The sequence below is a fragment of the Argentina silus genome, assembly GCF_951799395.1.
Source record: "Argentina silus genome assembly, chromosome: 10".
Taxonomy (NCBI): Eukaryota; Metazoa; Chordata; class Actinopteri; order Argentiniformes; family Argentinidae; genus Argentina; species Argentina silus.
Genome location: NC_139664.1, coordinates 3646863 through 3661008, shown reverse-complemented (window position 1 = coordinate 3661008; position 14146 = coordinate 3646863). Strand labels below are relative to the sequence as shown.

Below are 14146 nucleotides of genomic sequence, written 5' to 3'. Positions count from 1 at the left end.
CTACAGTTTCAAGACTTTAATAGATCGATAACTATCTGAAATATGATCATATTCAATATCACAAACAAATGCACCATGACATTCATCATAGAGAGAAACGTAGCCATACAATGGTATGTAGAATATACGCTGACATGAAAGAGTGTAGTAGCACTTACTTAACAAAGCCAATCATGCAAGACTTGAAACAATGGAAATGTGAACACCCTTACTGCGTGGTTGTAGGCACATGTTCAAAAACTCTTGTACATTTGTTACCCACACACACACACACACACACACATGCAGACGCGCACACACCAACAGACACACACACGCACACACACACACACACCTCTACAGCTGTATTGGTCCACACACAAGCACACACAACCACAAACAGTCAAACCTCTACAAATGCATTGTTCCTTAGAACACATACAATGCACATTGTCATGCCTTACCACAGTGCTGGAATGTCTATCCACACGCATCTCCACTCCCGTTCATAAGAAAGGCTCAGTGTGAAGTTAATACAAGGAACTCTTAGTACTGCACTGGACTGTATACTTTATGTACTGTATTTACATCACGTGAGCACTGTACATGATGATATTGACTGACACACAGGCTACTTCTGTTATCTCCTGTTATGAATAGTCAGTTGTGTCAAGTTAGTTATTAACAAGTTATGTCCAGTTATTAATATTCTCTTTGCTCAGTGTGTATGCCACCCCTATGAGCACTGAACCGTTTTTTAATATTTACATTTCCCTTTTGTACACAAGTTCAACCCCTTATTCACTCTTTAAAGAAACAGTCCGGAGCTTTTTTCCGCCAGGGGTGTGCACGGGCAAATAAGGATCCCTGAGATTGGACCTCACTGAATGTGTCTTCCTGGGCGCAACCCTCCATGCACACAATCAAAAGATTATACATTTAAAATGTGATTTGTTTCAAAAAGTACTCTAAAGCTACTCTTAAACTGAGTATTTCTTGGTTTCATGAGGTAAGAAATAAGAGCTGTGATACGTGTTATGCATTTAAAACCCCCCAGTTTAAATTCCAAAGCCAAAATTCTGAGGTAAACAATTATCAACTAAGCCTCCGGACTGCATCTTTAGCTATTATCGTTAGCCTTTAGCCATCTGATTCCTTCTCAGGGGGTTTCCACTGGAGGCATTCTTCTGTCCAGGTGATCAGGCAAAGAGGCCAGCGTCTTTGTACTGTGTGGAGACGGAGAGTGTGTGTGGGATGACGTTCTTCTCTGCCTTCCCCTCCTGGGAGTTGTGGTTCTGCTGTTTCTGCAGGTTCTCCAGGTCCTCCAGCATCTCCTTGATCAGAGGAGGCATAGAGCCTGGGATCTCCATCTTCAACGTGACCACGCGCTCCGCCCCTGGAGAGTTACGTGGGAGACAGTCGGTTAGGTCAAAGGTTATAAGGATGGAAAGAGAGCCGTACTCTCTTGCTCTGACGCTAATTATTTATTCAACCGATGTTTCGGCAGCAAGGTTTCGAAGCCGAAGAAGGGTTTTCTGCGAAACGTTGGTTAAATAATTAATTAGCATTGCCGCAAGAGTGGGTAGTTCTCTTTCTATCTTTTAAGTTGCATCCATCAGCCTGTACCTCACCAAACTATGGTGTGCATTTTTTTGCAAAGGTTATACCTGAGGGGAGTGTCTCTGACCTTATCAACACAGGTAGCCTTTGTAATGTCCATCATTTTGTAATGGTGTCGTAAGGATGACAAAATGTGCTATACCATGAGCAAATATGTTAACAGAGTGAGTGGAATAGTGACATATACTATCTAGCAGTTAGCCTTCACTGATTAAGGCGATGTAAATGTTTAATGTCAGTTGGCAAAGGGTTTGTGTTGAGCATCATAAACTGTTGCCAGAGTTGTTTTTAACTGTTATGCTATGTGATTTGTTTTTATCATGTGGGCTTACTGGTGAGTCATGAAAAAGTGTCCTAGGCTGCCGGTGAGGATGATCTGTTATTTGACATCTCAGGATGTACTCAAGTACAGGATAACTGCATGTCATGCACAGGCCGGCAGGCCATTGACCCCTGACCTTTGGCGCTGATGCTGCGCAGGTCGGTGATCTTCATGAGGACCTTGGGGAACATGAGGGGCATGGTGGGCCGGCGTTTGCGGGAGTAGATCTTCAAGGCCTCCAGTAAGGGTTCCTGCAACACTTCCACTTTAGACGGCTCCTCCAGGTCCTGGCGATCTGACGGACGGAGACGCTAAGGTTACAACTCCACATCGCTCATTTACTGTTCATTCTGATGACTTTATGTAGCTTAGCTTTAGCTTCGGTTATGTAGTCGTGTAGGAAGAGCCCTTAAGACGCACATCCACAATAGGAAAAATATGTAGATGTCGCTGGACTTAGTGGTATCAAATAAGGGGTAATTTCAACAACGTAAACATTTGTTAAATCAGTCATCATGGCATAGTATTTTTCACCAAACCCCTAATTATCAATTTATCAAACCATGGTGAGAAAGGGGGCATTTATTGTCTACTAAAACAGTTCTTGTTCTATTTTGGAGCAGGACCTGTAATGCTCTGAGCACTAGCTGCAGTACCTCCAGACACCAGGCAGATGGCACTGAGGAGTCCGCTCTCTGTGTCGTCCATCTCTAAGGGCAAGAGCTGGCCGGCGAAGGTGAACACCAGGTCAGTGAGCGGGCCGAAGCCAGCGTTGTGGATCTGAGTGCGGGTGAGGGTCAGGCCGTCTGAGAAGGTCATGGTGTCCTTGTCGGGGGTATACCTGGTACAGATCCGCAGAATCTACAGGAAGGGGGAAAAAGAGGGAGAATAAGGGGGGGGGGGGGGGGGGAGCGGGTTGTATATTTGATGCAGAGAGAGAGGGGGGATGGAGAGAGAGAGAAGGGGGAGGGGGGAGGAGCGCAACAGAGGTAAAACTCAAATAGACATGAAAGAATGTGCAGGAGATAAAGAAGTAGGTCACAGGAGACAGAAGAGAGACAAAAGAAAAGAGAGGAAAAAGCTTCCAAAACAGAGTAATTAAAATGTATTAATAACACCACAGAAGATGAAAGACGTCGAGTTCCAGAAAAAAAAACCCCGCCTCAATCATGATCAATTTAGCCAATAATTGCCCCTGCACACCTCATTAGAAAAAACATCTAGGTTATGTAAGACAAACATGATCACTCTTTGATTTCCCATTAAAGGATCTCCCATAGAGAAAGCATGGGGCCGCGAGTGAATCATCACCACCAGCGAGAAGGCAGCCTTTGATGGCGATGGAGGAGGACAGTGAATAACGGGAGATGGGGAGATGAAAGGGAATAAAACATGGCTTCCACTCTGCCTGAACCCAACACTAGTGTCTGTTTGCTGCGCAAACGTACGCCGCCGCCATAATCTAATACGAGATCCATAGTGTCTGAAGGCACACTGTCTGTGAACTCACACAGCTTGGTCCACATGGGCTGCTGAATACACAGCAAGGAGGTTATCTCTGATATCATGATATGGGGGTGGGGGGGGGGGTACTGTGTGTGTGTGTGAGTGTGAGTGTGAGTGTGAGTGTGAGTGTGTGTGTGTGTGTGTGTGTGTGTGTGTGTGTGTGTGTGTGAGTGTGTGTGTGTGTGTGTGCAGCAGGGGCAGAATAGCAAATGAGAGGAACTCATTGAACTCGTCTGTCTGCATTTGTGAAAGTGTTAATGATTCAGACTTCGCCATATGCAAGACACCTCAGTCACAAAGCGCTTTCTGGATCAAGCATTCACATTACTCAAGTCCTTTGTGAAGTTGTTATTGGGAAACTTACCCATGTACCTTTAATTCTTTGCCGAATCAATACCCAACCGTGCTCAGTTATTGTTGACCTGTTGTGGGACAGATCTACAGTGCTTATTTGCTTCGTTAACTAACTGGATTTCTTTCACTCTTGTAGCTCATGAATCAAATAAGGAAGAAATACAAATTTCAGTATCTGCTCTGCTTTATTTACTTTGCTTTATCTGCTTTATTTACTGTAAATAAACAGTTGTGTAAGTGCATAGCTCACACCTTGATCATAATCTCACAGGTGGTACTGCACCTTTATTTTGATACCACGATCAGCAGTCTGTTATCTTTGGCCATGTTCTTTCAAAATCCTCACGGAATTCTCAAGAAACTTCTGGGCCAGATTTCGAAATATATTGTTAATAATTAATCTTTTTTTTCTTTTTTTTACACAAAAAAATGCGAAAATAAGCCTACTAAAGCACGTACACATACAGTATATGTTTGGGGCAGCGAATGGTGTTGCGTTGTATATAATGAATCACCTCAAAAGCAACCAACACATGCTATGTTTCCCATGATTATGTTCTTATAAACCTACTGACCAGGGATAGACCAGGAATAGACCAGGGATAGACCAGAGATAGACCAGGGATAAACCAGGAATAGACCTGGGATAGACCAGGGGTAGACCAGAGGTAGCGCACATGCACACACACACACTTACACACACATACACATACACACACACACACTTACCAGAATATCCAGACAGGCAGCTTTGAGGAGGGTGATCTGGTCAGCGATAGTCAGGCCGGTGAAACCTGGCACACGTTTGGCAAACTCCACCACCTTGATGATGCACTTGGTGGCCAGCTCACTGAACTTATCCCACAGGCCCAGGTCCAACTGGATCCTGTGGTCTGAGCTCGAGTTCTACAGAGAGAGAGAGAGAGAGAGAGAGAGAGAGAGAGAGAGAGAGAGAGAGAATAGAATAGAATAGAATAGAAGGGAAGAGAAGAGAAGAGGAAAGAACAGGAGTAGAATTGAATACTCCATAAAAGTTCATGGATAACAATAATATAAGGTTATAGCCAAGTAGGAATGATGGACATGTGCATCTACATCTCCTATATAGGCTCCAACTTCCATGGCCCTTGAACCACACAACACAACAAGTTATCCTGTTGTAATTATGGTCTACGGTGTTTATTGAAAGAGTGTCTTAGCCTCACAATCGACGAAACAACTATGACTGTGGTTGCGACTCACTGTGGTGTATTTGCCCAGCTGACAGAGGGAGGGGAAGGTCTCTCTGTGGGCCCTGCAAATCTTCTCCACTATAAGGCCCAGCTCTGCAGTCAGCTCATACGTCTCGATGATGGTCATCTTCGGAGCATCAGACTCCTTCTTCTTCTTGCTGCGGTCGTTCCTGACAGCTGGAGAGAGCAGCGCATGACACGGGGGAGGAGTTAACTCAAGGTTAACTCAAGGTTAAATCAGGAATAAACCAAAATAAACTAAGTGGTTCAAGGTTGAAGATTCCCATGGGGATTAATGGGAATTTACGGGAATCTTTTTTTTTTTTTTTTGTATTTGTCTCTGATCCTTTTATTATGCTCTTCTATTACGAATGAAAACAGCCTCTTTAAACTTGATTAAGGTTGACCTTTTGAGCTGTAATTGAGTAAGATTGTAACATGAGGTATGACGTAACATTGACCTTGTACTTGTTACATTGCTCCAGACTATCCATTCAATAACAATTGAATCACTGCCCACCCCCCTCCCAAAAAAAATCCATTTAGTATAGAAAATAAGATAAGAAGTTAGAAGTCTTAGTAATTAGCCTGTAGACACTACTGGAGCAAGATGAAGGCCAAATGACCAATAATTTTCACATTGAATTTATTTCTTTCACTTTTTTTCAACACGACGGACCAGCTGTGAACAGCTGAAAGCGATGTTTCTCTCTCCCTCGCCTGTTGTTTGAATCCGGACTGTGTTTCCATTTAAACTTGCTGCTTCCATTTTAAACCTGGAATTCTCCAAACAGCCTATTTCATATCATTTCCACCAATTCAAAACACATGACTATATCATAGTACTTCATCAAACGCCTTTAATTAATATACTTTTGAATAAATTGTTAACGTTATATACTGTGATAAATACAGTTAAAGGAGGCAGGCTTTTGTAATCAACCTGTACATCATGTCAGCTAGACGGCTCTGATGTCGTTGTCAAGATCTAGACACAGGATAGGCCTCCTCCTACTCTGCTCTGACGGATATGCCCACGTCAAGGGGGAGATCCATCAATCTTATACAACGCAGGAGCCAATCTCCTCAGACACATGGGTCTGCATCGTCTGTGCTATCCCTGGGTGCATCCATCCACCCTACTCCCTGCTGATAGGCATTGTGTAAACACAGAGATCATGTTAGACACCCATGAGTGTAAATGGCAGCCTTAGTGGCATGCCATCCACAAGGTTCATACATGTGATGGATTTATGTAATAGTGGCATGCTTGGGAGACTAGTGTACTTGGATGATATTGTAGTACTCTATGTGGGTATCTGTCATCACCATCCCTCATCCCCCTGCTCTGGTAACAGAGATTTTACTATCTAGGTCAGTGGTCTTTTGGGTAATGGAGTTTGAGGTTTGTTTTTTTCCAGAGGTGTTGAACAGCAGAGTGTGATTGGATAGACATTTTAGAGATGCACGTTGTTAACGGTTTGTTGGGGTTTGAAAATGGTTTCAGCTGTTAAAGCTGCGGAAGCAGTTCTGATAGGTTTAGAAATATTGCTCAGCAGAGGTTCGCGCTGCAGTGTTTTGGGATGTTAGGCAGAGGAGCTAAAAAATGTTTTGCAATATTGCTCAGCAGAGGGTAGAGGCTGTGTTTGTAAATAGGCCAATTGAGTTAAGGGGTGCTCTGAGATGGGGGGTTTTGTTTTTTGGCACTCACACTCCTTGGACATGCCCGCAGCGAAGCACCTCTGTAGCCGGCAGTACTGACAGCGGTTCCTGGTAATCTTATTAATGATGCAGTTTCTCTCCCGGTGGCAGGTGTACACCATGTTCTTCTGGACACTTCTACGGAAGAAACCCTGGAATACCAGTGGGAATAAGAGGATACAGTATGTATTGAGTGAAGGAGATATTTCACTTTTTCTTATCAACAGTTTGTTTGTTATCAGCATTTGTTTGTCTATTGTCAAGAGGAGCTACAACTAATTTGTAAGTATTTGGAAGAGTACAATACCATTTCTTCAGAATCCATGACTCTATTTGCAAAAAACTCCCAAAGGACATTCCCTATAATAGTACATATTCTCTCCCCACAACAGGCAGGGAGAGAAACACGCTTGTTTTAATCAATTCCTATGTTATTAGATCATGTACAGGGGATAAAATCAGGCAAAAACCACATTGACAGAAACTGGTCAATAGAGGGATGTAGCAGGGAAATAGCACAATTGGTTGTGTCTGAAGCGGGGTCTGTTGTCAATAGTATTGACTGAGGCTGTCTGATCCAACACGGACAGTTGATAAGGTCAAAGTTCAGGCCCTCTAGTGGCACGACTGTTAGAGTGCAAAGAGTAAATGATCTCTGGTGGCCAATAATCAGCTCATTTGGATAAATTGAGTAACATGACACAGTGAATTACTGTATTTGTTCAAATTGGATTGCTCCTGGGCTACACTAGCATCCAAAAGAAATGATCGAAATCTTTTAGTTAATAGTCGTTTAAATCAGGTTTTTCATTACAAAATATTTCATATTTCATTCCTAAATAGAGGAAACACAAATGTAATGAGAAATGAAAAAGGCATTTCAACAGACACCAGCTCATATTTTGAATGTATACAGCTTCTATTTTTCCATTTTCATATATGTCCTATATATATATATATACACATCAATGGAGAAAATTAACAATCAAGTTACTTTCTCAAGTGGCTAGCACATTATAAACCCCTCCAGGGCTAACTTGTAGAAAAGGATAATGGCTACATGCTCTATCAGTTTCCGCATTAAAGTGCGACACAACTGTGCAACAACTCAGCAATATGTGACATCAATCTATAATTAGGATCATTGCCTTTCATCTTGTTATGGAAAATGAGGAGAGGCCATCATCCGTAGCCAAAGTCTCTTCCACTGTTCTTGTTCTTGTTCACTGCGCTGCCACTGCCCATCAATTATTTACCTTCCCTTTGTGGAGGCCCTGCGTTGCCTGAGCATTCAGCGGTAGCAAAGGGAAAATCGGCCTTCACCAACGATTGTGTTAACAGCTACTCACTGACGTGAGCCGTCAAAGGGTGGTGTAGGGGGTCAGTGAATAGTAGAGGAAAGGGTGTGTGTGTTTGTGTGTGTGTGTGTGTGTGTTGTGTGTGTAGGAAGGAGGGGTTGAAATAGCTTGTTGTAGCGCCTCATTTCATGTAATGCACCTATCTTGTGTCACTGTTTTGTAGGTGACTCCAATGACGGTCTCAGGAGAAATGAAGTGACAGGCGGACGGTCGGCTTCACGCGCTTACCTTACAGCCCTCACAAGCGCTGACGCCATAGTGGTAGCCCGAGGACTTGTCCTGGCAGACGAAACAGGGTTTGTAGGTGCGAGGAGGGGGCGGAGGGGACAGGGAGCTGGCAAACAGGTCCTCGGAGCTGGAGCTTTGAGTCTCAACAGCTAAAGACACACAGGAGAGAGACGGAAGAGGCACTTAAAAACAACACAGCCCTGAGAGTTGCTAATGAGCAGAGTCACACATCCAAATGCACTAAAAATGGCCCCGTTTCCTCATCTCATTTCTGTCACGGTGAGTCATAGAGAAAGGGACTAGTTGTTGTCGTTTTTTGACGAGGAAAGGAATTTATCGAGGACTCTAGGGACCTACGGTATGAAAGAGAGGAGGGTTTCAATGCAGTAGCTGAAATTCACTTTTATATTTCTGTGTGCTCTCAACTCTCTACCCTATATTTCCTTTTTTTTTTACACTAAACATGAATGTGTGAGTATGAAAAGCATTTCGGAAAAATATTTAGTTACAAAGCCTTTCCTCCCTGTAGCCTTAAGTCTTTTGTTCTGACACCAGATGTATTTATTATTTAATTATTATTTTTTAAAATGATTATATGTCTGTTAACATTGTACAGTACTCAGCATCATTACTATCTCTATGAACTCTTCTGACTGATTTGAAGGAACCCACAACCAATGGGCTGAATATTCAAGTCACCTCAGACAACAGTGCCAAGTCCACGTGTTTAAGGCCTTCCGATAGCCCCATATCTGACTGAGATAATGTTCAACAGCTCAAGCAAAACAATTGTTTTGCCTTGACTAAGACTTTTATGAAATCATTTTAGATTTTTGAGTGTAAGGGTGAAGGCAGGCAAAACACAATCTTTGTAACACTTCAATTTACCGCTCCTTTTCCCCTGGTATCTACCTGGTATTGACCAAAACATTATGTGCTAACAATGGACATTTTCTGGTACTTATACCCCAACACAACTAAATTGTGTTTCTGAGGGAAAGAAACAAGTAATTCGTAGGTTATTACTATGTAATTGCCATTTCAACATGTATTTTCCAAGTAAATACCAGGTAGTGTAAAGTGTAACCACAACCTTTGTACCCCGTCCTCAAATATAAAAAGGAAGAAGAAAAAAAAAAGAAAAGAAAACATGACACTCTTTTGTGAAGTGCTCTCTACGCCACCGCGACAAGTCAGCCGTCCCTGTTGGCTTCCCATCACCTCCAATATTAGAGCACTTAGGACCCCTGACAGAGACTGACAGAGAAGTAAAAAAGCCCTTTCGGAGGACAAAAACGAGAAAGATTGCTCATCTCCATCCCCTTGAACCAGTGGCCTCCAGTTGAACCTCCTCTCGCAGGGTCAAACAAGTGAACACTGCCATTAGCAAGCATTCTCTCCCCTGCAAAACAATGCAGGAGCATGCTACAAGATCAACTGACTGATGAAGCAGTGGAATGTTATTCTACTCTAAATGATCTGAAGCGGGGGGAGGGGAGGTTATCTACATTTCAGGGTGGTTTCATTAGATGTTTGCCACAGTCATACAACATACTACGTCTAACAAAATCTTAGTCTCATAGTCTATGAGTCTATACATCTCATAGTCTATGTCTGTAGTTAGCATATATGTCTGTGTGGCTAGATTACTCACCCAGATTAAACTCATTAGATAGTTTTAGACAATAGGAGTAATATCATGTTCATTCTAGTGGCATCACTGCATTACATGTCAACATGTTCCGTAAAATATATTGATGATTCAGTTGAATGGGTGCTGTTGCAGAATTTCCTAAAAGTTCTGCTTTGTAGTGGGGGATGCAAGCAGTCTGGGACTCGTCTGAACCCCTGAGTGACCGTTCAATGAACCCACGGTGACCCCACAGTGACCGTCCTGACCACTGATCACCGACCACATTTGGCTGTGATGTGGTTGAGATGCCCCGTGTCCTAACACTCTGCCCTAGCACTCACTGCTGCTTTCGTCATGCCTCTGATATTGAAAGCATGAAGAACATAGTGTTCTGTCAAGCCCTTGAGGCTGATTGTCAAGAGCACAAAGCTGTTGTGTTAAATACATCTTAAATACTGGTTGATGAAGAGGGACAGTGAGAGCCAGAGGACATTAGAGAGGTGTGATGAGAAAGATGGAAGATTTTACGAACAGTAATGATACATCTTTGACACTTTTACTAATTCACAGCAAAATATACAGAGCAAAAAAAGTAGGTAAAATAAACAAGTTATTAATTTGGTTAGCAAAACATGTTTTATCCTTAGGCTACTTTATCATAAGCTGCCGTTAAGTATTTAATGAGAGATTTTACCTGGATTTTATAGTGGGTTAGTTAGGTAAGGCAACTATTGAATTCCATGTACAGTGTCAGCAGCCTATGCAATAATATTTGCACATGTAGGCCTCATTTTCTAAATCATCGATTTCATAGTTATAGTGTAACATCCAGATGATATGTCATTAGCTCGGAAACCAGATATGATTGCCCCACATCACCTAATTTCAATGTTGGTATTGCTATAGGTTCGAAAAGGTATACGTGGGTACACAATAAGCAGTTTGTCATCATGTTTGTGGGAATATTGAGTCCCATCGACTTTGGTGAAGTGTGACAGAGCCAAGTCCATGTATCCCGGCAAATCATACGTTCAAATATTCCCTTTTTACATGATCACAAGTAATAATTAATACAAGAGTATAGTGCAGAGAGATAAAACGTTAAATCCTAATGCATCACATAAAACTTAACCTACATTGCGCGCTCCGATGAACTTGCCAATCCGCTTCCGTTAGTTCAGTGAAGCATGCGGTTAGAGATGGTTCCTGGAGCATACAAGAAGGACTTGCAGTATAGAAATCCAGCATGTCTCCGGGGCCAACTGCGAGAAAATCCATATAGTCAAACATGATTTTTCTATAGCATGGGTTTAAGGCAGAGTCCTTCCTCGTCAAGATGCGTCCAGCTCAGGAGAAATATAAAAATAGAACAGCGACTGCCCTTAATTCGCACGTCCAAATCGGATTCTTTCCCTCTCAGTGAAGCGGATGATGGGCATTCATGTTAAAAGTTTGCAATTGACCCAAATGATATTGTATGAATTTAAGTGCACATAGGAAATATCTAGAGGGGTGTGCGCACTCCGCGAGAGACGAGTTCCATCTGCGTATTTAGCAAATATTTGCGTCCGTCGTGCGCAGCGAACTACAGTAAAATAGCCAATCCTTGAGGAAACCCGAATTCAAATTGAATATATTAGGTTATTTTACATAACAAAGTTTGTTTTGGAATTCTAATCTCCGCTATATTGACGAACGGGTTATGCTGTCTCAACACAACCCACTTCATACTAGTTATGTCACAGGGACCGATTGAATTACTTAATATATGCGGGTGAACTTTCCATGAACCTTTTTTCCGCGGCTGCTAACCTTCAAATGACCCAAACATTGTCTGACATCAAGTACCAGGATTCCCTCACCAGACGTGGTGAACGTCAATATTGTGTGCACGTTGGGTTTAATTTTAGTCAGAAGGTAGGCATGGAAAAATGCAGTTAGATTCTGACATGGACTTCTCAGTGTTTGTGAGAAAGTAATGGAAAAAAATTTAATCGTATTATTTAGTGATCAAGTTCGACCGTAATTTATCGGACAAGGAAAGTCCAGGCTCGTGTAGCTCTGGCGTACGTGCTGACGCCGTGTTACGAACGCGCAGCCAGTCACCACAAAACGTCCTTGTCTCTTGTCTATCGGTCAATTGTTTAGTGATTATCTTCAATATGTGTTCGTTACTCACCAAAGTACTGACGGTGATAGACTGCTGACATGTTCTTCGTACGTGCAAGGGTCTCATTTCTAAAAAAAAAAACGAAATAATAGAAGAGAGAATACACTGTCTACCGAATTAGTGTTGTTTTTCGCTAATTTACACTTGTCCGATGTGCAGCACTTTTCCCAGAACTTTCCCTAGAACACTGGGGAAGGTAAGCAAAGTGCTAGGGTTTTCTTTTATTTCGTATTTTGGAGAAATGAGACCCTTGCACATAGGAAGAACAGGTTGCCAGCAGTCTTATCAACATCAGTACATTGATGAGTAACGTATGAAGATAGTCACTAGAAGAATTTACCGATAGACAAGAGGCCAAAGGCGTCTGTAACACAGCGTCAGCATGTACGTATACGCCCTGGACCGGAGCTGAGGCTCATGATCACAAACATTTCTGTGCAGCAATAAGAACAGTATAGCCACAAGCTTGTTAAAACATGCATGTCACCAAATGAAAATAAGCAAATTATTGAATTTACACACCTCTCATCGATAGGTACTTGGTGAGCTTTTTGCTACCTCTTGTGTAAGCAGTAGGAATAGTTTGTGGAATGCATGTTCTGATTGTAAGGTCTAATTCACCATGATAACAACGGAGTCAACTAAATCTCACACTGCCAACACTATAAATTGCCTGCACATTACCTGAATGCTGGCGTTTGATGTTTATGTAAATTGTAAAATGTCGGCCTACGAGAAAACCTAAAGTGTTCTAGTAAAGATCCCGTGGGTGGGAGTGACAGATAAGCACTTCAAATGTATGTGTAGCAGTACAACCACGTCGTTTATCTCCCTAAGCTATCACCAACGGACGGCAGAAAGGAAAAGATGAAATCATGATGAATCCCCCAGTCACAGACAGAGAGAATGAAACTGAAGGAGATGGCAGAGGAGGTATGTTGTGATAGAATCTAATCTGAAATACCTGTAGGATTGCTTCAAGCTAAACCTTTCACTTGTCATGTGCCATGTGATCCAAACTGAAGTGACCTGCAGGGTATTGTATATTCTAGAACAGGCTACCCAGACCCATTGAGAACCATACTGACTACTTTGTTTTCAATACCGTTTTTTCTTCTTCTTCTTCTTTCCCTTAGTTTAGAGATGAGGATACCTGGTTTGTTTTATCTATTTTATTTCATTTCATTTCATTTTATTTAACAAGGACAATGCACAATAATCAACATTACAGACAATACGCAAACATGAAAGTGCTGGAGATAACTAAATAGCACATTTTCATCAGTTGTCCCCTGAGAAGTCTGCAGCGGTTAGAGGAGGCCACTATCTACCAGAACTGTCACTTTTCAAGAACACTTCCTGAATTCAATAAAACGACAAGACCGTCCCAAATAAAACGTATAACGAGGATGTTCCATTATTGGCATTCTGTGATCTAAACCGTCGTGTTCTCGGAAAATCAATACCCTTTAGCTTCCGTTTCTCTTAATATATGTCTACTTCGATTTCTCATACTTGACATAAGGAAGACAAATTCACAGAGAGAGAGAGAGAGAGAGAGACAGAGAGCGAGAGAGAAAGACATAATCAAATATTGTGGAAGATAAACTAGGTCAGCAAGATGGGCAAAAAAGAAGAAAAAAAGACAAACTGCTCCATTTCCAAATAACAGGATCAACTGGGAAAAATCCCTTAAAAAACACACACACACACACACACACACACACACACACACACACACACACACACAAAACGACTAGGGATTCAAAAGTATCAACAAAAGCCGTAAAAGGTGTAGGGATTTTTAGAATAAAAGGAAAAATAAGAATGCAAGCTTTTCAACAGTAAATACACTTGGTTTCCCTCAATGCCACTGCTAACCCCATTCACGGGGCTGAGCTCCAATGTTAAAAGAGGCTAATTACCTAGTATCTCCCACACTCCAGGGAGGGGAGGTCATACAGAGGACAGGCATGCGGAGCATTCCTCTGGCCTGCTGGTCCTCCCCACCGCCTGGATTCCCCCCCCCCCTCTACGGTATCT

General features: G+C 42.3%; 1 protein-coding gene across 1 annotated transcript; it reads right to left on the bottom strand.

Annotated features, from left to right (window-relative positions):
• Positions 1 to 118: 118 nt before the first annotated feature.
• LOC310810973 (retinoic acid receptor beta-like) lies at positions 119 to 11382 on the bottom strand. The gene is made up of 8 exons (XM_083678918.1): positions 11070 to 11382; positions 8301 to 8449; positions 6725 to 6866; positions 5024 to 5190; positions 4511 to 4687; positions 2578 to 2782; positions 2058 to 2216; positions 119 to 1375 (listed from the first exon to the last, which is right to left on the bottom strand). Exons 1-8 carry the CDS (start codon positions 11221 to 11223, stop codon positions 1179 to 1181), a joined length of 1350 nt encoding a protein of 449 aa, XP_083535044.1. The 5' UTR covers positions 11224 to 11382; the 3' UTR covers positions 119 to 1178.
• Between the last annotated feature and the right edge of the window lie 2764 nt (positions 11383 to 14146).